Raw genomic sequence first — 27883 nt, forward strand, 5'->3', positions numbered from 1 at the left:
ACTGTGCTAGATGCTAGGAGAGGGCCTCTGAGCTTCCTTCTAGCTTCAAATCTACGATCTTGTGAACCTCCCATAATATCTCAAATCAAGGATTGACTAATGTGCTCTACCAGGCTTTGGTCTGTTTTGGTAAGTGCAGAGGAGACAGAAGAGAGCCAAGAAGAGGTGTAGTAAACAGACTGCTTGACTTTTGAAGACAGAAAACCTATTATCCAATCTCTGTTCTCTTGTTTGTCATCTGTATGACCTTTCTGAGCCTGTTTCCCCATTTGGAAACTGAGAACATTGAACTAGAGAATCTTTAGAGACCCTCCGAGATCTAAATAATGGCAGAAAATATGGCTGACCCCTCAGAGTTATGCCCTTAGCCATGTGCCCCATGCCCACTCGTCTCTTCCATCCGCTATGCCATACCACCTCTCAAATACCACGTCCCCCAGTGAGGAAACTCCTTCTGCCAATGCAGGGTGGCCAGCTGTGCACAACGTAAAGTCTCCAACAAATGTCTACTTGTCATATACTCCCCTTAGCTCCAAAGTGATCTTGCTAAAAGTATGGCTCTTGACCATGTCACCCCTCAATTCAGTAAACATTGTTTTCCTATCCCCTCTAGGATCAAAATTAAAAAAAAAAATCTTTTGACATTCAGAGCCCTTGTTAACCTATGTCCCCCTTTCTCATGTACACACACACACACACACACACACACACACACTCTTCCTAGTTTTCTTAGGACTTATATATACCCTGCAATCCAGTAACAGTGACTTCCTGGCTGTTCCTCTCCAAAGTCACCCCATCTTTCTGCTCCACATGTTTTCTCTGGCTTTTCCCCTGGAACACTCTACCTCCTTCTTTCCACTCTTGACTTACCTGGTTTCCTTTAAGTCCCAGCTAAAATCCTACCTGTTTTAGGAAGCCTTTCCTGATCCCTCTTGATTCTATTCTCTTTCTTCTATTGATTATCTCTCATTTATCTTGTCTATATCATGTTTGTAAATAACTATTTGCATATTGTCTCTTTTCATTAGAAAGTGAGTTGTTTGAGATCAAGGACTGAGTTTTTTGTTTTTTACCTTTCTTTGTATCCCCAGAGCTTAGCACTATTTCTGAAACCTAGTAGGTGCTTAATAATTGATCACTGATATTGACTGACTCATCAAGTCAATCAGTAAATAATAATGTTTATTGACTGACAGACATATTCAGTTTGCATCAGAAGCATAGATCTTCCTGGCTCTAAGACTGGCTCTCTTAGCCAGTCTCTGTCTTGAGGGAAAGGAATAGAAATAAATATGGCGCCCATATAGACAATGAACCCATGAAGTAGGATTTGTTAATGTAGCATTATAACTTAACTAACTATGCCTTTATATGTATTGAGTAAATATATATTCATATGGAAATTTTTGCCTTTTTAATTTATAAGTGATTTAGGCTATTGAAGAACATTGTTAAGTGATTTTGTTTTCCTTCCTATTTTCCCATTTTTGGTTATTTTACCTATCCTCATTCATATACACACATAAGCATTCTATTTACATATATATGTGTGTGTATACACACACACACACACACACACACACATATATTTATTTATTTATTTATTACTGGACAGAGAACAGTAGAAATAACACTGCCTCTTGAGTGAGAGAACCTGGTTTCCATACCCTCTGATGGTTACTGTTGGTATGACCCTAGGAAAGTCACTTAATTTCAGCATCCTAGAACCTCAGTTTACTCATCTTCAAAATGATGAAATTGGCCCAGATGGTCTCAAAGGTCCTTTCCAGCTCCAGATCTATGGTTCTGTGATATATCTAGATATAAGTATAGATCTATGGAGATATAGGTAATATATATGTTTATGTATATATATATGTGTGTGTGTGTGTATATATATATGTATATGTATATATACATATATATATATATACATATATATATATATAATCCATTAAAATTTGACTCTGGTGCCTTATTGATAGAGAGGTCTTTTAGATTCTTAAAGACAATGCCAATGGGATTTCAGCTATAGCAGGCCCCATCAAAATTGGAAATGATTTCAGTACAGCAGCAGTGATAGATCAGGTGTCTCCCATTTGAAGACCAGTCTTGCTTAACTCAGAGAGTCTCATTACCAGAGATGACTCTTTTTGACCACAGCAACTAATGAAACTGTCTTCTGAGGCATAGAATGGGTTCCTCACTGTGTCAGTGGAGGGAGTTTTCACACTGACTATATAAAAATAATAATAACCACTACTTCTATAGCTCTTATTTATTATGTGCCAGGCACTATGTTCTTTACAAATATCATGGCATTTGATCTTCACATCATTGTAGATGCTACTATTTATTCTCATTTGATTGTTGAAGAAACTGACTCAAATAGATGTTCAATGACTTGCCCAGGATCATTAATGTCTGAGGCTGGATTTGGACCCAAGTCTTCCTGACTTCAGGCCCAGCAATCTATCCACCACACCAACTTTTGAACTTTATATATTACATGTAAAATTTCTATCAGATTTCTTACTATCTCAGGAAGGGGTGGGAGGGTGGAAAAAAAGGACAGAATTTGGAACTCAAAATTTTAAGGAAAAGAATGTTAAAATTTTGCTTTTACATGTGAATGGGAAAAATAAAAATGTTTTTAATAGGAAATATATATTATATAGATAGAAGTGTTTTATATCTGTCTAGATAAATATGGATATATATGCACATACATAGAAATTTACATACTGGCCTTCATTTCATCTACTTCAAACATGGAATCTACAACATTCTTTCCTGAGGGCAGACTTTGACATATTCTCAACACACTAATGTGCAATCCCAGTACAGTAATTGTCAATGGATTCTAGATAGAATTCTCCACCTTTTCCTGGCCCATTTGTAGTGGCAGGTGTGTTATATTCAAGCCTGACATTTTGGAATGTTATCACATTTGAGAGCACACTGGAATGTGAGTATCTACCAGAGTAGTGCTTTGCTATGGGAGTTAAAATTAAACCACATTCATCAGAAAAACTTTACTGAGAACCTTTTTGGTCTAGATAGAGTTCTTGGATTTTAGTGGTAATTTTTCTTGTTAGAGAGCCCAGTCATTCACATTGGACCTGTTTGACCTTTCTGTATACCAGCTAAACTGTACTATATGGGAATTCCAAACAAGATTTAAACATCTAGGAACATCTGCTTATGACCACAAAATCATGGGCCATTGAGATCAGCCAAAGCCTCACCCTCATTCCACATAACTCAGTGAAAGATGTATGGCATTTTTGTGAAAAGATTTAATAATTCAGACAGATTAATGTAACTTTTTAATAAGCTAATTAGATCCATCCCTGAAAATGCATTCATGAAAATACAAATGTATTTAGCCTTAACACTAAGTCAAAAATCTTAGTTAAAATTCTACCTTCCTTACTCAATATTAACTTGACAAAATTTCTTTTTTGGGAACTCAGCTTCCTCAACTATAAAAGTCAATCAGTCAGTAAGCATTAATTAACTAATTAAGTACTATTTGCCAATTGTTGTTGCTATTCAGTTGTGTCCAATTCTTTGTGACCCAATGGACCTTAGCATGACAATATTGTCCATGGAGTTTTCTCTGTAAAGATCCTGGAATGATTTGCCATTTCCTTCTTTAGTAGATTAAGGCAACTAGAAGTTAAGTGACTTGTCCAGGGTCATACAGGTAGTAAGGGGTAGAATCTGGATTTGAACTCAGGTGTTCCAAACTCTAGACCTACTGCTCTAGCCCCCTACGCCTCACAGCTGCCTCCATTAAGCACCTACTATGTGCCAAGCACGATTCTGAGGACTGGATATACAAAGGAGGGAAAACACAGTTCTTACCCTAGAAGATCTAATGGGAAAGGTAAGAATCAAAAAAAATTAATCCTCCATACTGTAAGTTATCCCTTTTAATGAATATCCTTATAAATAAATAAAGGGAAAAAAAGATACAGCAAAACTAACATATATATATATAAATAATTTCTATTATTATATGAAATATTTCATACTCCTACTCTCTCATGTCTAAAAAATTCTCCCTCCTTTTCCCTACCAGCAGCTTCATTGTGGGAATGGGCAGAAGCCATTATCACCATTATTTATTTATTTATTTATTTACTTATTTATTCATTCATTCATTCATTCATTTATTGACCACTCCATTGGGTTGTAAGCTCCTCGAAGTCAGGGACTTTCTCTTTGTATCGCCAACTCATTGCTTGGCATCTAGTTTTTCGTTCGTGTCCTCTGCTTCATGACCTCATTTAGGGCTTTCTTGGCAAAGATATTCAAGTGGTTTTTACCTCTCAATCGTTCACTTTCCAAATGAGGAAATTGAGCCAGGCAGGGTTAAGGGACTTGCCCAGGTCCACACAGCTAGTAACTCGGGAAGATGAGTTTTCCTGACTTCAGTCCCAGCTGTCTATCCACTCTGTCACCAAGCTGCCCGTGATAGGTGCTTAATAAATGCTTCTGAACAACTGTGAGAGCTCTTGGTAGCAGCTGATGCTTTCCTGCCCACGCCACTCAACGGTCCTTTCTTCCTGTTCAGAATAACAATAATTCCCTTTCTTGTGACCCCTCTGCTACCCCTCTCCTCCATTTAATAGTAAGATAATCCAGGATCTCAAAGTGCGTGTGGAACTTTTTAATTCCTTCCACCATGATTTTATTTTTTAAAACTCAGGTCAGCTCGATAAGGATGCACTAGCTATTTTGGGGTTTCCTTGGCAAGACATTTGCGTAGTCCTATCTGTTCCCCAACCCTAGTCATCCTTCAACAAGAGGATGGAGTATAAAACAGCCCTCCGAGGCGTAACCTAGGCCACGTCTAGGCTTTTTAGACCCTTTGCACAGCTACGTTGACAGGACACGATTCCTTTACAACACGTACTTATCCGTCCCTAAATCATAAACAAAAAACATCTGTGGTATTGAAGGCAAAGGACCAGCCATTTTTTTAAAAATCACATTTAACATCTGTCTGCAAAGCAGAGTTATGAACTCCATTAAAACAAGAGCCTTGTTTTAAGCAAGCTTTGTATCTCCCCCAGCGCACAGCTCCATCCACAGCATGTGCTAAATTAACGTCTCTTCAGTGGAGTGGGGTTTTAGAGCTGGAGAGTAACTTGGAGCCTCTGATTCATGCAAACCCCTTATTTTAGAAAATAAAGGAAAGATGAGGCTGAGGTGGAAGGATTTCCCAATAAATAGCCACCTCCAGTCTCAGCCCGGGTTGCCCACCCTGAATCTAGTTGTCTCTCCACACTATCAGCAGATGGCGAGTTCTCTGAGAGCGTGGATTTGCCATTGCTGTCCTCGTCGTCCTCGTCCTCGTCGTCGTGGTCATTTGCCTCTTTCCCTCTCCAGAGCCTAGCGCAATGCCTGGTACCAGAGTAGACGCTCATGGACGGACGGACTGGCTCACATACCCAATACTGTGCTCCTGAGCAGGACGTAAAGCAGTATAGGTTCCGCGTGGCCAGACTATATCACCAGGGAAGGAGGGAAGCCAGGCAGAGGTGCAAACAGGACCCAGGACAGAATCCCAATTGTAGAAGTCACTAGTTCAGCCTTCCACAAGGCAGCTCCCAGCCCAGTTGTCTGGAAATTTCTGTGCTTCCTTCCGGGAGAGGCTGGCTTTCATGGATCATAACAGACGGCACCTAAAACAATCTGCCATGACTGCCTGACTGTACCTGCAGTCAGGTAAGGGGGGCGGCAGAGGAGGGGCCGTGGCTAGCATCACTTGAGGCCCTGAGGGAAGCACAGACCTGAACTGATGACAAATTGTCCCATTAAAATTGAGTTAAGTAAATGCATCACTTGACATGATGATAAGATTTGATGAATGAGAAGATTGGGTGTTGGGATTCTTTTGTATGGAGGCCAAAAAAAAAACCCAAAACAATAAATATAAAAGCTTTTGAGAGAATAACCCTGGTGTTCTGAATAATAGCTGAATGTAGGAGCAAGTTAAAAACTGTGTTGTATGAATGAATGCCTCTTCTTCCCCATTTTCCATCCCATCCTACCTCATATTTACTTAAATATTTTTAGATGCTCTCTCTTTTTTTTCTAATTTTATGGAACTTTGTTGTGATCATTAAATTATTTTTTCTGGTCCCCCCTTTGGGGATTATTGTATCATTCTAGATGTTTTTGGCACATGAAACTTTGCCAGAATGCCTGTTTTGTTGCTAACAGCTTGTTTTTTTACAGATGTATTCATTTACTCATTTTTTTGAATAGAGCCTTTGTAATTACCTAATAAAGATCTACGGCGGGTTTTAGCTCCAACAGGAAGATTCTAATAATAAACAATTAATCATTAAAAAGTTCAGATGTTCACCTTGATTCAGGGACCACATGAATCTCTTTAATTTTTAATTCAAATAGTTCATCTGGGGTCCCTTTAACTCTTAAAAAAAAATCTTCAGGTTCCCTTTGCTGACAAAAACAACAGCTTTTAGAACAGTCTAGGCTGCATTTGGATGGCCCTAATCCCTAGCACACAATACGAATGGCTCAATCTTTTCTCTGGGTAGTTTAGTTAACAGATACTGGACATTTATCTTTCCAATAGCACTGTGCCTGCAAGCCACACAGGTGCTAAATGAAGTCAAGGAGACAAAGTTAGAACTTAAAGTGGTTTGGGAGCCAGAGGGAGGGGACCTTTGTGAAAGTGATAATGGAATAATAGCGAATGGTATATAGCCCTGATGAACTATGGAGGGCTCAAAAGGTATGTAAATGAAATCTGCATGCCAATGCAAGAGGGGGAACATTGGTCTTTTCTTGCCTTGAAGAAGAGGTATTGGCTCTAACCTTCTCAGTAGGATAGATGGGTTGGATGTGTTTGGGCACACATGATGGGGCATCCCTGGGGACCTGGGGAGTAAAAATGGAAGTGGTGAATGAGAGAAGAGGCGGCCAAATCCTAATGGGTCCCATGAAATCCCTCTAAGCTCCGTCCCTTTCAGAATTGTGCCATTGGAACACTGAGGTCATGGCCTCTGGGAATTCAAAGATTTCCACCTTGTCATTCAGAGACTCCTCTCTCTTTCTCAACTTCCAGCTCCCTACCTAGACATTATGAACCTCCGCATGAGGACAGGTGAATGGATAGATGAGGCATTCACACCTTAAAGTGATAGCTCAAGGGACTTAGAGGCAGATGCCCAGCCCAAGAAGTATCCAGGTCACATTTAGAATTGGTATAGGCTAAAGTTGTGGAGACAGACTTGAAGGGAGACATCCCCAACATTGATAAAATGTAAGTACAAAAGGCACGTGATTGGATGGCTATCGATGATGTTGTCTCAATAATGACATCATCCATAGACTCCTAGTGTCTTTGCTTTGCTTCACTATAGATCACAACATAAATTACCTGTCTTGTTTGACTTCCTTGTTCACCAAAGTTGAGCAGATTGTGGCCGTTTTCAACGCTTCTGCCAGACAAAAAGCTTGGGACCATTTCTCGAAAGCTCAGCGCAAGAACATAGACATTTGGCGAAAGCACTCTGAGGTTGGTGATTTTATTATTATGTTTTAACCACCATCACACAGCTGGACTGGCCCAGAATAGTGTGGCTGCAGCTAGGCTGTGACCTTCTGCATCTACCCCTTGCTAGTTACAGCTGGCAAGGCAGTCCACCCATCATTGTGCAATCTCATTATCTGCTCCAAAGCCAGCAAAAAATGTGTTCCATACCAAGAAAAGCGGCTGAATTAACACTTGGAGAACAGAGTGATTTTCTTCTGTGAAACAGAATATTATCATAGTCTTTGACTTTTCTGCTAGAAACTAGTTTGGAAATCAAGCAAGAACCTCTGTTCACCAAAGTATTTTAAATTAAAATTTAAGTTTTCACACATGTACCTTGTTTGTGTGTGGACATTTTTTTTTTGTGGTCATTTCAAGTGCCATCTCTAGTGATGGAGGTTTGTGATTTTGTCAGAGCTGAAAGATGGCAAATATTTCTTTCCATCTATATTATCTTACTCTTACCCATTTATTAGCCACTTGTGTTAAGTACATCTCCCTGGAATGAATCTAATGGGACTGATCAGGCTAAAAAAATACCCTCTTATTCATCCTTTACGCCAGTACCTATGCTTGTTTAAGGATTTTTAAACACCAGGAGAAAGAGACCAAAGCTCTGAGACTCCACCTTTATCACCTGGGAAACAGCACTGTGTGTCTAGTCAATGGTATTCCAGTTTCCATGTTTAATTCAGCCATGTAGTAATGTTCGCTATGAGCCTGTACTTAAAAAAAAAAAAAAAGTAAGTACACTGTTTGTCTTTGTTTCCTTCTTTTTTTCTTAACAAGAAAAATTTTCATCCAGATGCTTTTCCATTCCTAGCACAGCATGTTAATATTACAGTTCTCAAAATGATTTTTCCCTGTTTCAAAATCAAAACTTTTAGAAGGTAAGGTGTATTTATTTAATGATTTTGGAGCACAGTTTTTTTAAGTGTAGTTTGAGAAACAACGGAGTGCTATGATATAAATTATTTGGGTAGCATTTTAAGTGCCCATTAACTAATGCTAAATTACAGTTGAATACCAATGGCACTAGATGTAACATCCACATGAATACCAAATGAATTCTTTATTATCACTGTTATTATGGGGAATACCAAATGACTTCACCATAATGGGACACTTAAAATGCTACAGCAATTTATTGGTAAGAAAGACTTTTTTTTTTTACTTTGTTCACAAATAATATTTTAGAAGGTGGTGGCTGATAAAATAGTGTTCCTCTGGAATGGATTCTGGGGAGGATTAAAGAAGGGGTTTTCTCTTTGGTCTCCCAGAAGTGTAGGAGATTCTCTTGATTAGAGATCTTGAATTCAGACTCATACAATGTTTTCAGAAGGAGACAAGTAGCTATATTATGTAAAGACTACGAAGGACAGCTAAGTAGCACAGGAGATAGAGTGCCAGGCCTGGAGTCAAGACATCCTGAGTTCAAATTTGACCTCAGATACTTCCTATCCTGGTCAAGCCACTTAACTCTAATTGCTTAGGCCTTAACAATCTTCTGCCTAAGACAGAAGGTATGGATTGAAAAAGAAAAAGAAAAGATTATGAACGACCAAATGAGAATCCATGCAAATTATTTTAGACTTAGAAAGTCACTTAGATTATTTTACCTCCTCTACAAACAAAGCAAAGTCTTCCTTCCTTTCTTCTTTTCTTTCTTTCTTTCCTTCTGTCCTTCTTTCTTCCTTTTTTTTATTTCTTCAGTGGAAGAGGAATGCAAGGAGACACTAAACCTAACCCCCTTTTTCAATTCCTACCACTAGCCTGAGAATGTTAGCCAGAGACAGATGTCTTACATCTTTTTTCCTGATTATTCCCTGCTTGCTGATTTGTTTAAATGCACCTTTCCACCTGCCTTTACTCTTATGCCCCCTCCAAAACACAACCCCTAACAAAATCCTGATGACTCTTGAGAGGAAGGCTTAAAGGCTTCTGGCTATCTTAGGAACGTGACTGGGTTTTCCATCACTTTAAAGAAAGGTAGTAAAATCTATGTTCCCTGCCTATTGAATGTTCTTCAGCCCTAGAGCATGCCAATGTCCCATCTTTTAAAGAGCCCTTGTGATATTCTAACCCTGCCTACCCACTCCCATTTACTCTACGTTATGAAACAGAATTAGAAATTACCTTTGATTTTTTTCCCTGTGTGCCATTTAATTGATTAAATACCAGTTTGCAACTTACATTGTGGATAATTTCTCAGTTGCATACAAGCTTGATAATTGGCTTGATTTTTCAGCCTCCCCATGTACAGCATCTGTTAATTATCTGCAACACCTTTACAGACTTATTAGAATGTACTAGTGATTTACTGCTGAACTGGAGGCACCCTGTGGAAACACCCTCAGGTTTTTTTGTGTTTTTTTTCTTTCATTTCTTCCTCCCTCTACACCCCCCATAGCAACAGCTACTGTATGACACTTTATCATTAATTGCACAGAATAAACAACTGGCCCTTTCTGCCCCATTTATTCTTTCCACCTGACTTTTCCCTGTTTCAAATATTTTCAAGCTACTTCTTTGGGAATTTGGCCTTTTGTCAATAGAAAAATTAGCTGTCTACCTCTTATAAAGCAGCAGACTAATCATGGTGTAACATCCTCATTCAACACCTGGCAGTATGATTCAAGGCAAAATAGGCCCTTTTCTGTCTCCTTAAATAATGTGTTTTAAACAGAAGTCATTTCAAATAGGAAAAATTCAGAAACATGGGAAGACTTACATCACGTTAGGGAGCGATAGGAACAGTATACAAAATTGTGCTTGGTCCATGTTTGTACTGTATGATGAAAATAAAAGACTAGTTCTCAATAGTAACAATTAACTATTTTAATGAATGGGCTTTGGAGGAAGGTTTGTTTGAGTGTTTATTCAGAGGTGTCTGTTGTGTCAAAAAAATCGGTATCGATACTTTTTAGAAATTGATGAAGGAGGGAGAATAAGGAGGATGGAAAGGAGAATGACAGAGCAAGATGTGTGAAGAGCTTAGGTTTCAAGTAAACATACAAAAAAACCCAACAAACCCATATGGTGAAATTCGGAGGGGAGAAAAAAGGAGGCATCATCCACCCTCGTATCTCTCCTTGAAAGAAAACATAGAAGAGAGCTTTTATGTAGGCTCTGAAGGATGTGTAATCTTATGGGGTCCTGCCTCTCTGAGAGTGCCCTTTGTTATCCTGCAGAGTAGATATTTCAAGAGGATACACTCAGCCCTGAGCACTTCCTTAGAACAAAATTAATGCATTGCCAAGGAGATACCTTCTTCTGAGTCCCAGAGAGAGACAGGAGAAGGAATGAACACCAGAGTGACCAAATTCCCATCTTTTAAATGAGAAATGGCCTTTCTGGTTTTAATCAGCTCTAGGAAAGTTTAGTTTCAGAATGTTGTTAAATATTTGCACTACTTGGAATTCAATAAAAGCATAGTTGAAGGAGTGGATCCTTATTGAACTCTGATAATATTTTGTAAACCATAAAACCTTGTTTGGTCTTTTTTCTTCATATTTTCTTCAACTGGATAGAATATACAGAGGAAGACAGCACAGGGAATGGATTCAAGAAAACAATATACTATCTTGATTTAAAGTAGTATGACTATTTAATATTTATTAATATATTTACTATTTTTATTATTAAATAATACTAAAAGAAAAATGTCTTTTTTTCTTTATTTCATATCTTAAAATCTAAGATCACAATGATCCCAATGAAGGAAAACACCCCAGAGCTTCATTCTAGATGAAATGTAAAAAGAGGTATAAGAAAGAAATCCCTATTCCTATATTGACATAGGTGTGTTCCTCTAAGATGACCAGGGTACACTGAAAGGACTGTTGAGAGAATTTGGGTGGTTTTTCATTTTCCTTCATTCTAAAAAGCTATTGTTATTTTATTTCTAGGAGCTCCGGAATGCTCACAGTGAACAGCTCATGGGAATACGGCGGGAGGAAGAGATGGAAATGTCTGATGATGAGAGTACTGACACCCCTAATAAAAAAATGAGAGTAGACGAATCAGGTAATACTGATACCTTGCAATGTGAGATGGCAAAGGGGGTGTTCCAAATCTTAGATGAATGAGAAGTAGCAGAAAGTGTCCAGGGAACACCAAGGAAGAGCTTCCATTGAAAGAATTCTAACATTTTATCTCATAGTGGCTTTGTCCTTTGTCTACTGGACTTCAGACTCTTTAGAAGGAATATAATGATTTGAAAGCCATTCTCCCTCCCTCCCTCCCTCTCTCTCTCTCTCTCTCTCTCTCTCTCTCTCTCTCTCTCTCTCTCTCTCTCTCTCTCTCTCTCTCTCTCTCTCTCTCTCTCCCCTTTCTCTCTCTCTGTTCCCCTCTCCATTCTTTCCTTCTCTCCCTTTTCTTTCTTTCCCCTCATATCTAGAACTGTGATAGTTTTTATAGTAAGATTGTCCTCTTTCCATGAAATTATTTTCCTTGAAATGGCAGCTATAGCTTTCATTGAAAGATAGATCAATTATAATTCTTATTTAAGGGATTTCCCATCATTTGCAACTTTTTTTAGCCACCAAAAAAGTATTTAAGCTGTTGTTCTAACTCCCTTGGAATATAGACTGTTTCCTACAGAACTCCCTATTAAGATATGAACAAAAACTCTGGATTCAAAGTTAGAAGATCACAGGTTTGAAGTCCCAACTCAACCACTTACTATCTATGTGACTCTGGGCAGGGAGCATCCTTTCTCTAGGATGCAGTTTCCTCATTTTTAAAAGATTGAACTGAATGAACCTTAATATTATTTCCAGATCTAAATCTACAAACCTATCAACCTGTTCCATGTATTCATCTAATTCACAGTCAAAGAGCTGGCTTTCTTTATATCAAACAAGATGATTAGGTCCATTTCTTATATTTGATAGACTGAAGAAGCTTGTAGAGGAATTTGATAGGATCAGAAATTATAGAAATATGTTTTGCCTAATCTAAGATGCTGGCTTGAAATCCTTCCTAGTTTTCTTTTCCCAGACAGAAGAATTTGAAATAGAATGGGAGCCCTTTAGGAAGGTTCTGGGTAGAGAAGAAATGGGATGCTATGCAGTTATGGAAAATGAAAACCAAAGGGTTGTAATTTCTTTGACCTCTCTCTATATTACCAGATAACACAACACTGCCCTGCCTTGAATTCTGCAACTAAAAGATTACCAGGGAGCCAGGCAGAGGACAGTGATGTATGATTCAAAATAGGTTCTTAGCTGCCATAAACCAAAGGATTCTGGGAAGAGGGTCAGCCTGGTTAATAGCTTGCCCCATAAAGCATCGAGACTCACCAGTACCACAGTAGAGAATTCCAGGGCCCCTGATATTGATTAAGAATACAGCTTCTGCTACCTACATATTCAGGAGGGTTTATTAATTCTTTTGATAATTCCTTTTCATCTTTAAATTGAATTCATTAAGTACTTTCATGCATTTAGGCTAAGGGTGGACATCATAATAGTCCTTTCTAATGCCTCTCCAGCTGACAATTATTTTTTTACTTTACATATCAATATTTATCTATAGTTTAGGATTGGGAATTAAACTTTTTAGAGGTTTTTTTGGTTTATTATAAGTTTTAGATTATTTTTCTCCTAAGAAAATCAACATTATCATGGTTTTGTCTTACTTATTGCTAGAGATAGATAGATAGATAGATAGATAGATAGTTAGATAGATAGATAGATAGATAGATAGATAGATAGATAGAGATACTATAAAACCTTTAACTTCTATCTTAGAACTGATATTAAGTATTGGGTTCCAGGCAGAAGAGTGACAAGGGCTAGACAACTGGAATTAAATCACAGGAAGTGTCTGAGTTCATATTTGAACCCACAACCTTCCATCTGTCTTCAAGCCTTAGCTGCCCTACATATCATATACTTTTTAATTTTTTAATTAAATCAAAAATTTCTCCCAATCACCTGTAAAAACAATTTCCAGCATTTTAAAAAGAATTTTGAGTCTTGAATTCTCCCCCTCTTTCCCATCTCCCCCTGCCCTGAGATGGTAAGCAATCTCATATAGATTTTACATGTGCAATCATGTATATAAAATATTTTCCCACTTTAGGGATATATTTTTACCAGATTGAAGTTAGAAAAGTCGAAATTGCATTAGATTGGAGGCAGAGGACCTAAGTTTGAATCCAAACCACTCAGTAGTTGTGAGATCCTAAGCAAAAAATGTATTTGTCCAGACTATATCTATATCTATCTATCTATATTTATATCTATCTATATCTATATCTATATCTATATCTATATCTATATACTTTTTTCCTCCTCACTCTCCTAGTCTATTTCATTGGATTAGTGCTGAATAGCTAATCTAATCATTTTGGATTGGAAGATTTGTAAGGCCCTTTCCAGCTTTGAACTACTTCAAGTAAATGAGGCAAATTTTGTTTTTTCCCCAATGAAGGTTGTATTAATGTGATCACAAAAACGAATCAAGGTGAAATGAAGTTACAATTCTTACCCCTCTTTATAGGGTAGACTTAGAAGGATTTGAATACAACAGAAGTTCTCATTTGATCATGTAAAGTTTTGGGGGGACATTTTTCTTAAGCAGCAAGTACCAAAATTTCCAGGTAAGAAATTTGTCTAATTTTGCCCCCTGCCTAGGACATGAACAGCATGACAATTCTGAACAGCTTAGTCCCTGTTCCCATAAATTATCACTGAGCATGGTGATTTGTGCCTCACAGATCAGATGCTAACTAGTAATCTAGATCCATACCTCTTTTCATTTATTCATGGAAAAGTAGATTCTTCAGAGGCCTGATCTTTAAATCTAATCCATTCATTTCTTCTCTCCAAGTATCTCAGCAGCATCCACACAGATGCAAAGGACATTTTGATAGGATCCAGGGAGTTTCTCCATAAATCTGAAAAGCCAAGAAGGACTCTTTTTTTTATTCTCAATTCATCTGCCATGAGCATGAAAGAGAATATGAATTTGGGGGTGTTTTGAGTATGTCCAATTCTTCTATCAATAAATATTGAACAAGAGAGAGATTACTCTAGCCCACTGAAAAGGTTATCATCTGATTTGTATTTCTTATATACCTCTAAGTGATAGAACATACTGAGAAAGGCAGTTTGGGAGTTTAGATAGAAGGAAAAACAAAAAACAGTCCTATGCCTAGTAGAAATAGACCCTGATCCTGTTCACAGTGATCATATTGTGAATTTGAAATTGTCACAAGCTCTCTGTACCTCAGTTTACTCATTTCTTTAATGAGTATCAAAATATTTTCCCCATCTTTTTTTAATTAAGTTTATTTAATTAATTAATTTAGAATATTTTTCCAAGGTTACATGAGTCATGTTCTTTACCTCTCCTCCTCCCACCCCTCTCCAATAGCCAAGAAGCAATTCTTTCCCATCTTTTTAACATGCATTCTTTCCCCTTAACATGAAAACTTTGCCTTTTAAATGGCCAAGATACAGATCTATGCCTAAGAAGCCCAGCATTCAGAATCTACCTGGAATTTTAAAGGATTTAGGTTCTGGAATCCTGCTCCCAGGGACTCTTCTGTAGCTCAAAGTCCTCAGTATTCCTAGTTTTCTTCCTTTATTCCAGTTCAGCCCATGCCTTGCTGTCATCTCTATTTCTTACTAACACTTTATCCAGTGACTCTGGACAACAGGCTTCCAGACCTGAATGTGGTTTGTCATTTTTAGCTTTAAGTGCTCTGGGGCACAGGCTGATGAGAATTCCTGCCTGGTCTTTTAACCAAGTAGCAGACAAATGCCCAATAACTAGTGTATGCAGCGAGGGACCAGAGGCTCATTGCCTAAGGGGTACAGATCTCCCAGTGGTAGCTCATTAGGCAATACATCACTCATCTTTAGATTCAGGATTTAAATCTGTCACTCATAAACTAGCTGCTTTCTCCAAGTGTGCTGCCATCTTTCACTGATGTTAGGAAATACCAAATCCCCAAATTCAAGTGAAACTTTATACCTCCGAAAGAATCTCTGGCCCATCACTTCCAGCTGCCTCCTACCCCGAGAGACTGTGCCACAGAGGCAGTCAGTCGAGTATTAGCAGATCTATTCTGGGAGAGTCGAGAGGGATATTGTTAATAGTCATCCCAAGCTGGAAGGAGCTCAAGAGGTGAGTGAGTCTGTCTCACCGTAGAAAGATGCTGATTTTCATTCCGCCATCTTTGACTGGAAGGTGTTTTGTTTATTAATCTCTCCCTGCTTAGTCATGAACCTTTATTAAAACCTGGCTCTGGCCTCTATGCTTTTCTTCAGGGCTTTTTGGTCAGTGGGGACTGTGGGAATGGCGAGACTTTTTGATTTTTGAATAATGACCTTCCTCCTCCAATATCATTAATTTTAGATGAGGTCAGTGAGCTCTCTCTCATCATTTTGAAAGTGTGAATTTTGTTTGTTTGCCTGGATCTCTGATTTCATTGAGGCAAAGAAGCTGGCTCCTTGGGGGCTTTTTTCCCTCTCTTTTTTATCTTTAGCACTTAGCCCAGTGCCTCACACATAGTAGGTGCATAATAAATGTGTATTGATTGTTAGAAAGCTGCTTAAAGCTTATGTGATTTTCCCAGTCTCGTGAAGCTAATGCTTTCAGAGAAAGGACTTGAACCTAGAGCTGACTAAAGGTCAGCTCTTTATCCCCCATACACCTAGTGTATGGTGTTTTACTTATTATGCATGGTAATTACTTATAACCTGAGTTTATCAAAATCTCATCAGTTTTGCCTTACATCTGGATCCCACTTTTAATATATGATGATACAATAGTAACTGGCTTTAACTCCCCAACTGGCCTTAGGCATTCTGTTTTCTTTACGGAGAAAGAAAAAGAGAGAGAGAGAGAGACTAAAATGTATTCATCTCACTATTTGGAACTTGACAGGAAAATGGCAGTGATTGAAGTAAAACTGGGCTGATAAAAAAAAAGAAACCAGCTTGGTTAATAAATTCTCAAAGTGTAGTTATTGAAGCATCCATTCAAGAAGATACTGTCCTGATCAGAGGCCTGGGAAAGAGAGAGAAACTTGCATAAAACTGAAATTTATAGATGCTTGGTCTGCCTCTTGTTAGAGAAAAGTCAAGGTCCAGGAGTCAGGAACTTAAAGATCCATTCTAGTGTTAAAGCTATATCTGGCCTTTGATAAGATGCTAAATATAAGAGGATACAGTTTAAACACACACACATATGTTCCCTGATGCTTACAAATGTGTCTATGTCTCACCTATACCTTTTTGAAAAAAGAAAAAACCTTTATTAAATCCTCAACTTATTACTGTCTCTCCTCCCTTTCACATCCAAACTTATAAAAAAGTTTTCACTCAGTCTCCATTTTTTCCCTATTCATTTCTCAAACTGTTAAAATTTGGTTCATTAGACACATTACTTAACTGCAACTGTACTCTCCAAATTTCTTCTTAATCTCTTAGTTGCTAAATCTGTTTACCTTTTCTCAGTCTTGCTTTGCCTTGACTTCTCTAAAGCCTCTGATGCTGTTGTCCAGATCCTTTTACTGATTGTTTCTCTTTTCTAGGTTTTTGAGGGACTTCTTTCTTTCTTCCTATCTGTCTTGTCAATCCTTCAGTTTCTTTTGCTAGATCATTAATGTTGTATTCCACAACCTAATCCTCAGGATCCCTCAAAGCTTTATTCTGGGTCATATTTTTCTCCTTCCTTCCTTCCTTCCTTCCTTCCTTCCTCCTCTTTCTTTCCTTCCTTCCTCCTTTTTTCTTTCTTTTCTTTCTTTCTTTTCTTTCTTTCTTTCTTTCTTTCTTTCTTTCTTTCTTTCTTTCTTTCTTTCTTTCTTTCTTTCTTTCTTTCTTTCTTTCTTTCTTTCTTTCTTTCTTTCTTTCTTTCTTTCTTTCTTTCTTTCTTTCTTTCTTTCTTTCCTTCTTCCTTCCTTCCTTCCTTCCTTCCTTCCTTCCTTCCTTCCTTCCTTCCTTCCTTCCTTCCTTCCTTCCTTCCTTCCTTCCTTCCTTCCTTTCTTCCTTTCTTATGTATGTATATAAGCATACATGCATACATACCTCTCAGTGACCCCATTATTTCTCATACATTCAAGGATACATAAGATAACTCTGAGATCTATATACCCATCTCATATATCTTCTGAGCTCCAGTCTTGCATCTCCAAGTGCCTATTATATACTTCCCACTGGATGTCTCAGACTGGATGTCTGAAATACACATCTCCATTCTGAGAAAACCACCCCATTCTGAAATCCCATAAGTCTGACTGCCATTCTTCTGGTTCATTCAAGTTTGTAACCTCAGTGTAATCACTGACTTCGCTTTCCTTCTCCAAAGTCTAATCAGTTGATGCATTTCATTGAGTCTACCATCACCATCTCATTGGACCCATCACTTTTTCTCTAGCTCAATAACTACTCTCATTCAGACCCTCATCACTTCTAGCCCCAATTATCTCAGCAGCCTCCTAAAAGTTTTGTTTAAGACCCTCCATTTTTATACACAGTTGTCAAAGTTGGTATTTCTAAGATATTGACCTGGCCAGACCATTCCTCCAATAAGAAGCTCCAATAATTCCCTTTTTCCTTTAGGATACAAACTCCTCATTTTGATATGTAGATCCTTTGCAGTCTATTTTCAGCATATGTTCTAGGCTTATGGAACCTTACTCTTCCCTTACACCCAGAATTCCATTCACAATGGTGTAGTTTTTATTCTGCTTACATGATATACTCCCCTTCTCTCCTCTGCCACGGCCATCACTCCAGTGCAGGTTCTCATCACCTCATCATCTCATCACCTCATGTGGGTTGGCCTCCCTCTCTCTAGTTTATCCCCCCTCTAGTCTATCCTCCATTCAGCTGACAAAACCTCCTAAAGCATTGAGCCCTCCCTACACAATAAATTCTAATGACTCCCTGTTACCTCCAAGATCAAATATAGTGTTTTAGCATTCAAAGCCCTTCATAACCTGGCCCTCTTCTGTCTTTGTAATCACTCACATGTTCTGAGATCTAGTAACTTTGACTTCCTTGAGATTTCCTCACACAAGACCCTCATCTCCAGGCTGTAGGAATTTTCTCTGGCTGTCCCCTCAGGCTGGAATGCTCTTCCCCTTCTCTTCACCTGCTGATTTCCCATCTTCTATAAGAAGCCTTTCTTGATTCCCCTTAATGGGAAGGCCCTCCTATTCTCTCTAACTGACCTTAATATATTTAGTTTGTACATAGTTGTTGGCATATTTTCTTCATTAGATTATGAGTGCCCAGGGACTGTCTTTTGCTCTTCCTTTGTATGGCCAGTACTTAGCACAACGCCTGGCAAAGAGCAGCCAACTAATAAATACTTACTGATTGACTGCATACAAAAACGTTCCTTTTCTCATCTCCATGCCTTTGCCTAGGGTGTCACCTATGGCTAGCATGTTTTCTTAACTCACCATTACCTCCTTAAATCTGTAGCTGCTTTCAAGACCAAACTAAAGCGTCTCCCTCTACCTGCAATGTTCCCTGATACTCCCAGTTATAATGGTCATTCCCCCCAAAGTGCCAGCCATTCACTTTGTATTTATCTGGGATAAGCAGTTTTAGCTTTCCTTAATAGAATGTGAACGTCTTTGTATCCTTAGAGCCTAATACAGAACTATCTATGTATATATCAATATTATCTCTCTATATATTGTGTGTGTGTGTGTGTGTGTGTGCAAGGAGCTTAATATATGTTTGCTGGATAAATGAATGCAATTACTACGCTCTCCATCAAGTATCTCTTTCTTTGGGCATTTCAGTTTCTGATGAAATGGTTCTAAACCTAGCAAAGCAATAAGTTCAAGTAAAGCTGATTGGAATAAAAAAGTTTTAAATCCATGTAGAAGAAGAGAAAATGCTTCAATGCAAGCGTGTCTCATTCTCCAAATGAATTCAGGATTTTTATGTAGCAGAGTCAGTCTTACATCACAACTAAATCATGAGAGGACGATATTGCTGGACATCATCGTTGTTCTCCACAAATTGTAATTCAGGATCTGTGTCCTGCGTCGGGCTCAGTGGTTGTGGGATTCGTAGCAACTCAGATATATATCATCCTTAAAAGAGGTTTAGAGTTAGAGTAGAGTGAGTAGAGCACCATCTTGAATCCAGGAATAACTGGTTCAAGCTCCCCTGTGACCCCCACCAGCTGGGAGACAACCCATCTCTATAAGACCATAAAGAGCCAAGAAGATGCTGATGTGCACTGACGGGTCTCTCATTTGGGGTTTCCTATGCCAATGAAATCAGAGAAATCATCGGTTCTTATTCCTGTCCCTTCTGGTCAACCAAGCTTTAACCATGACTGTTGTCTTTAAAGAGATTATGGCCTCTCATCAGTAACTACAGAGTAGTGTGTGATTGTTAACCGAGTGGCCAAGGACACTTTTACAGGAGAGAATGAGACCTAGAAATTAGGTAGTTTGTATCCATATTGGCAGTGTTGGACAGACGGTGGTGAACTAAAAGAGGGTCTTTTTATTCTTCTAACTCCAGTCCCTCTCATGGACTCCTTACTAAGTCTAGTTTGCAGTGGGCAAGGATGGGCAGTTTGCATGCTTTCTAAGACATTAAATTGTGGTTACACGCTCGCTCTCTTTTTTTAAACTTTTACCTTCCATCTTAGACCTATACTTAGGACAATACTGTGTATTGGCTCCAAGGAAGAAGAGCAGTCAGGGCCAGGCAATGGGGGTCAAGTGACTTGCCCAGGGTCATCCAGCTAGGAAGGGTCGGAGGCCAGATATTAACCTGGGACCTCCCATCTCTGGAACTAGCTCTTAAATCAACTGATCCACCTACTCTTCTGCCTGTGGTTATACTCTCCATTAAACTTTAAGTCAACTATAAGCAATGTTTTGGTTTTTAAGTTATGAAATATTTTCTGGATTTTAGATTCTTAAAGGAAATTCAGAAGAATAATGATATATGTCATAAGAATAAGTATTTTTAAGGAGGTAGATATTCTAAAATATTCTAGATCCTTCAAGAGGCATGAAGCCAAGTTGGCCCTTAATTCTGCCATCATAGTGAATTTGAGCTTGTTTAATTGTGCCACAATCTAAGCAATTTCTTATGTATCTGGACACTCTGGATTAAGAATTATAATACCTTAATAAATGAATAAGTAGTTATTGAGGGGCAGTTGGGTAGCTCAGTAGATTGAGAGTCGGGTCTGTAGACAAGAGGTCCTGGGTTCAAATGTAACCTCAGATGCTTCCTAGCTTTGTGACTATGGGCAAGTCATTGAACCCCCATTGCCTAGCCCAGGCTGCTCTTCTTCCTTGGAACCAACACACAGTATTGATTCTAAAATGGAAGGCGAGGGTTTAAAAAAATGTAGTTATTGACTTGAGAATTTCAAGATTGCTTTAATTTTATCTTTCATCCTGGGGATTATTCAAGCTACATGACTTATGTTATATTTATATATAATATATATTATATAGATGACATAATTCTATAGATTATGTTTGGTATTTTGGCCTTCTGCTTTAGAGTACAAAATTATATTCTATTGCAAAAGCAAGTGTAGGTTTATGCCAATGTGTGTAGGGTGAAATTATGAAGAGTGACCATTGTCTTTTAGAATCACTCTGTATGGTAGTGATTCAGAGAGATTCTCAAGGACTTTACGCAGCTTCTACATCATGTGCACATGCAGATTGCCTCCTACCTGAGTCTCACAAGGGTTCTTGCTGCACGGCATGAGGCTGGTCATGGATGGAATAGGAAGACACTCAATGCTAAAATAATGGTTTTCCAGTGAACTGGAGGAAAATGGTGGCCTGGAGGGCAGTGAGATGACACTTTCTCATGAGACACTGAAAGATGATCAGAGATGATGGCAATAATTCAGGAGGGACACCGCAGGAACAGACAGGTCAAGAAAGGGAGGGGGGTGGCTTAGTCTGAACTGACATGCTCTATTGATGCCGCATCTAAGAGGATGTACTGAGAATACCAGCAGACCCCAAAGACCTGCAGTGGTGGGACGAAGTGCAAATGGGATATTTGATCATATTTTGGTCTTTCTTCAGAAATTTGACAGCATGGGCAGCGACATCTCCCAACCGAAAATAAGGTAATAATGGGCTGCCATCATCCACTGCTGGAAAAAAAAAATTCAGATGGTGGAAAAGAGCATTCTATTTCCATCAGCTACAAAATGTCATTGCAGAACCTAAGTGAAGAGCCAGAACTTCATCAGCTGAAACTAGTAAAGGGTTAAGGAAGCTAAAAGAGATTTTCTACAGTGGGCTTGGATTGGTCATCTAAATTCTTTAATTCATACAATAGGTTTTCATTGATATCAAATAATAAAGACCTCCCTCCCTTATTTCTTTTTATGTTCTAAACCAACTAAACAACAGTTTCCCTCCAATTTCCTTATAAAAACATCCCTCAATTTGTTGCAATAGAAGTTTGCTTGAAAGGCAGTTTTTGTCAATGATTATGCATGGGGAACTACTGCTTAAAGGAGTGCTTTTGTAAAGTTAGGTTTATTTTTTATGTGAATGATCACCCCAATGGATCTGCTTTGTAAATTAGTTTTTTATAGGTTAGCTTATCTTTAAATCAGAACTACCTATAACTTCAGCTTCTATAACAAAGCCACAAAGTTAGACGCCCCTCATAAGCTGACTTTAAAAGGCCTTTGTAATGGAGCTCTCCATAAAATGGATCTCCACTGCCATAGTGACATTGTATCTGGAAAATAACAGAATCATAGGATCATAGCTCTACAGATAGAAGTGCATTGTAGATCATCATTCCAGCCTTTCATTGGACTAAGTATGTCATCATGGTATTAGGTACTAACTTGTCCCTTTGTTGATGGAAAGTCGCTCTTCATAGCCCACTTTGGGAGTGGAATAAAGTGCCATTGGGCTGTAACACAGGAGCAAAGAAGTTTATAACCAAACTTTGAGGAAGAAAAATTGCCAAGATGCTGACCCCAAAAAAGTTGCCAGAAAGTGTCCTGCAAACCACATGTGTTAGCAGTGCTCCAGCAGAAGCTAAAGCCTGGGGTGCTCTGATGCCTTTCAACTGCCAGGAATACTATTATCTAGATTACATTTTATTATGTTTTCTGGGTATTTCATACTGATAAGGTTTTATGCAGGATCATTACATAGGAGAATAGATTTAATCCTGTTTTCTTAGCGGGCTTTAAGGACACTGAGGAATTATTTATGTAATAAGATGCAAAGTTGCTATGGAAAACACTATAGCAACCCACCATCTTCACAAAACCAAGCAGCCACTTGTGACAGCAATCTAAATTTACATTTATTTTAGTGTCATTTTATCGACACTCTGAGTATCTCATTTTGACAGGCTGTTAAAATATGTTTTCAGCTTGCGCTTGAGCAAAATTAACAGAGTGTTGTTGGAATTAAAGTGCATTTTACAGAAATTCTGGAAGTATTATAATACTTTTTGAGGGATTTTAGACCAAAGAAGAACTGGGCAAGTTTGTAAGTTTGGAGTTTGTTTTGCTTTCCCAGATCAAGCAAAACCATGCCAATTAAATACAGTTTTAATTCTCCTGCATTTAGCATATATAAAGTAAATAATGAAAAGGACCCCATAAGCATAAAATGGAATGACATTTGTAATGCACTCTGCAAACTTTAAAGCATTTTATAAATCCTAGCTATTGCTATTGTTGTTAAGTATTTAATCCTTTTCCCAGTCTGAGTGAGGAGAGTATTGGCAAAAATGACTTTAAATGGGTCATTGCCCTCTAGTATCTCAGGAACTTGAACTTACACTCCTGAAGGATGGAGTTAGGAATGGAAGCAATCTTGAAGACCTCCTAGTCCTAATCCTTTTTATAAATGAAGAAACTGACTTGTAGAAGTTGTTGCCTGCCTAAGATTACCCAGATGACGTGGTAGGGATTCAAATCCAGGTTTTCTGATCCCATCTCTCTTACTTTTTACTTTGTACCCCTGGGTCAACCACATTAATACAGCCCTAAGCAAAAAGAATTTTTTTTCAGATCAGTCTAATGCAAAATATCTAAAATCTCAGTGGTTTTTTTTAAAGTTATGTCTGCATTAAATTTAAAATGTGGAACAGGTTATTATAAAATCTGTCACCTGTCACTACACCTTTGGTGGTGGCACCACTTTCGGGGTTCAGAAAGGCAGCCTAGTGATGTTTGCACCTGGGCTTGTCAAGCTGCCTGGCCAGGCACTCTAAGAGCAGATTTTTAGCCCACTTCAATATGAGGGTGACCAAAGAGCTGTAGATATGTAGCCCATTTAGGAGTGGAAAGATAGAAAATATTGATTTTTATCTCTACCTCTTGGTCTAGGATTGTGAAGTGTGACTATAACATTGTTAAAGTGGAACCGCTGGCAGAGAGAGGGAAAAAATCAATATGGGGCCATATTAAAACATGTGCTGTTCCCAACTTCATAGGACTGTGATGTACTGCTTATTAGCACCATTCTCCTAATTCCCCTCTGCCTTTCTAAGGCTTCGAACATCAAAACAGTCAGCAACATAAAATTATCGTACCCGACTCTTAACTCTGTTTCCCATAAACTTCTCTCAACAAAACCCTAAAAGGGCTCCTCTGCCTTGCAGAATTCCAGGTTGTTGAACACATCGGATGTGAAGAGTCGTTTGGTTTTCATGCCCTCCCCTTTCCCTCTAATTAAGGATGAGAATATTTGCCATCAAATGGCACCTTGTCTAGTCCTTTGATCTCCTTGAACGTAAGATTCTACTGAAATCCACATCTGTATTATTGCGGCAAACGCTCCCATATCCCAACATTTTGGGAACAAGCCTCTTCCCTAGATGGACCGCTCCAGGAAAGAGAAGGGATCCAAGGGCTGCATCCGAAGCCCTGCTCCTGGTTGGGTCCTAAGTCTCCTTGATCTCCCCATGAAACATTCTATGGAAAACCACAAGGTTGGCCCCTAGGTCAGGGCTATCATGGACTCCTTGGAGAAAGCTGTGACAGTTCCCATAGCCATCTTAGCTCACAAATGCTTGGGGGCTGTTTGTTTGTTTTTTTTCACCCTTTACCTTTCATCTTTGAATCAATAGTGTGTATTTGTACTATGGTGGAAGAGTGGTAAGGGCTAGGAATGGGGTTGAAGTGACTTGCTCAAGGTCACACATCTAGGAAGTGTCAGAAGCCAGTTTTGAACCCAGGAGCTCCCATTTCTAGGTCTGGCTAGTTATACCCAAGCCCCTGATTTTCATTTGGGGGTTTAGTTACCAATTGATTGCATGCCCACAGCAGCTTTAATAGTTTATTCAATTATTCAATTCAATACACATTTATTAAATAACCACTATGTAAAAGTCATTGTGCCAGATAGTGCCTAGGGTTCAAATCCTATCTCCAATATTATTATGATGACTGATTATCATCATCATAAGTATTAACCATGGGCATGTCAGCTAAACTTCCAGAGCCTCAGTTTTTTCATATGAAAAATGGGGCTAATTTCCATAGTGTATTTCTCACAGAATTATTGTGAAAATCAGATAAATTAATGTAGGTGAAGTGTTTTACAAATATCAGCACTGAATAAACATTATTTCATATTATTAGGACCTGAGGATACAGTTAGATAAAATACTGCCTCTGCTTTCAAAAAGCTTATAAATCTAACAGAGTGGGGAAAGATACCAAAAAAATACTGGGTGTAAAAGTCTTAATATAGTTTTAAACTATTAAAGCTGTATCATACTTTTATTTGCCATCTCTTTCCCCATTCTCTGTAACATCTGCTGCCTTGAACTTCCTACATAAAGCTTAAAATAAGTAGTAGCTTAAAATTGCATTAAGATTTTTGGGACACCTTGCATTGTTCATTTTGTTAAAAAGAGATAAGAAGAAAAGTGCAAAGCAGAGTGTCAGCATGGAAATCTAGAAATCCCCAGTTTACTTAGTTTAAAGGTAGAACCCCAGGTTTTGACCTTGTCAGAGGAGAATTTCCCCCCACTTCACCAGACAATAGACATCCACTTCAGGTGGGGGAGGTAAATCCCATCCAAGTCAAGTAACTCTTTTGTCTTTCCCAGTATATCACACCCTCCTTCTGAGGATGGAACTCTGGACCTTCAGCTTGTGAGACTGATGTGCTACCTACTGCTCCAAAGCTGAAGTGGATGTCTGGTGTCTGGTGAAGTGGGACCTTCCCTCAGGGGGAAACTCTCTTGTGACAAGGTCAAAACCTGGGGTTCTACCTTTAAACTAAGTAAACTGGGGGTTCCTAGATTTCCATGTTGATGTGAGATACAAAGCGCTATGAGAAAAGTGTGTGGAGTTCATTTCCTTCACCTTGGTTTGGGTACCAGGGAAACCTTCATGAAGAAATTGGTGCCTGAAATTAACTGGATGCACCTTGAGTTGCTGGAGGTATTCTCTCTGAGCTATTTTCAGTAGTTTTACATAACTGATAATTAGGTTACTATTGCTGGTTTGGGGGAAGTTTACTGTGTTGTGATATTATCTCAAATATGGGGAAAGTCAAGATTTTATTTTGCATCAAAATTCTTCCCTTTCCCTGATCATAAATTCAGGTTCTAGGCTCAATGTCCAAAGATTATTTGCACAAATACCAAATGGACACTAAACACATCTCCAGTGTTCTAGACCAGGTGAGAATTTGCAGGAGATGGTCAATGGCCTCTTCTTGTTTCCCTAATGGATATGGTGGATATGAAGTTCATAGAAAGATTTCCCTCCGCCATTTTTTTCTTTTTTGGAAGTGTGGGGAAGAAGGAGAGAATCCCTTTCTGTTTTTCATAGCTGCAAAGACATCTGCTTCCATACAGGTTATGTACAAAGCCAGTGATCTTTAAAAGCTATTCCCCCCAAAAAAACTCAAGTTGCTTTTTGTTTTTGTTTGGTTTTGGAACCATTCTGGAAACTGGCATTCCCCTTTTGAGGAAGAGAATGTTTCCTCATAAGAGAGCATACCGTAGGAACAAGTCAAGAAGAGAAGTGCTCTGTACACTGTGCCCTGCTCATATTAGGTGTTTAATAGGTTTTTCTTGGATGAGCAGGGAATGAAACGTACCGACTGTGTCACACTTACCCTGGGTGAGGCTGCATCTATGGTTTGTCACACACCATCTTTTTCATTTCTAAAATCTGTGAACAGGTAAAGAGAAAAACAAAGATATTGTCAAAGACACTGATAACATCTGATGGCTACATTTATGAATGAGTTGAGCTGCAGTGTCAGTCCTTTTATTTCACATATTTTCTCTGAAACATCTACTACCTAGAACATTCTACATAAAGATGACCAAGTTATTGATTCCTGCTTTACTATCAACAGTTTCCAGGATAATATTTCTCCCTATTTGCTTTCCAAACAGCAAGAGGCTTCAGATAATGGGGAATATCTTTTAAGATGCCTTTAAAATAAAAGCTGAGAGAGTTAATATAATGCTGGCCTTGTAGACACATTACTCCAAGTAATTTTAATTGAGTTATAGAATATATAATGAAAACATACACTTGGATTTCATTTGATTATTAAAAGTTTCCAGTCACAACAGCTTGAGCTATAGCAAAAATATAATAAATCTTTGGCAGATGGGGAAGATGGCCAGATATTTTGCATACATACTAGAAAATATGTTCTCCCTTAAGTGATTTGCAGGTCAGTTGTTATAACTAGTTTCCATCCTGCTTTATATGGGCTTCTAATACACTTAACTAAATTTTCACCTCCCTAAATTGCTTTGAGATGTAAGCAGTGTGCTAATAAGATAGATTCAATTTGCTTTTTAAAATATAGCATTGCTGGAATTGGAATCTAGAATACCCAAGTTCTGATTCTACCAAGTCACACATGACTGGGTGAGTCATCATTTCCCATCTATACAGGGGGAATAATAATGCCTATGGTGACAACAGGGCCTCTAGGTGGGGTGTAGTGATAGAGTGCTTGGCCTGGAGTCAGGAAGACTTATCTTCCCAAGTTCAAATCTGGCCTCTGCCATTTCCTAGCTATATAACCCCAGGCAAGCCACTTAGCCCCATAAGTAAGCATTCTATTCATGAGATATGTAAAAATTCCTGCCCTCAAGAGGCTTACAAATGTCCAAAATTGTTTTCCTTTGATTTTTGGAAGAAGGAGAAGACCAAGGTTGGGTGGAAGACAGCAAGGGTCTAATAAAGAGCAGTTAGCTTGAGTTTTTCCTTGGTGATTATCTTGAAGACTTAAACTATGAAACATATTTCACATTCCCAGTAATCAAAGTTATTAGGTCCCAAGACAAAAAAGTTCTATAATCATAT

General features: G+C 38.5%; 1 protein-coding gene across 7 annotated transcripts in view; it reads left to right on the plus strand.

The window, feature by feature from the left end:
* ENOX1 (ecto-NOX disulfide-thiol exchanger 1) overlaps positions 1 to 27883 on the plus strand; it is a 577820-nt gene that overhangs the window by 424582 nt on the left and 125355 nt on the right. For all 7 annotated transcript variants that reach the window (XM_056807991.1, XM_056807990.1, XM_056807986.1 and 4 more), the window contains 2 exons: positions 7458 to 7564; positions 11491 to 11608. In XM_056807991.1, the coding sequence (XP_056663969.1) occupies positions 7458 to 7564; positions 11491 to 11608 (225 nt within the window). The remainder of the gene's footprint in view (positions 1 to 7457; positions 7565 to 11490; positions 11609 to 27883) is intronic.

The sequence above is a fragment of the Monodelphis domestica genome, chromosome 8 (assembly GCF_027887165.1).
Source record: "Monodelphis domestica isolate mMonDom1 chromosome 8, mMonDom1.pri, whole genome shotgun sequence".
Lineage (NCBI taxonomy): Eukaryota > Metazoa > Chordata > Mammalia > Didelphimorphia > Didelphidae > Monodelphis > Monodelphis domestica.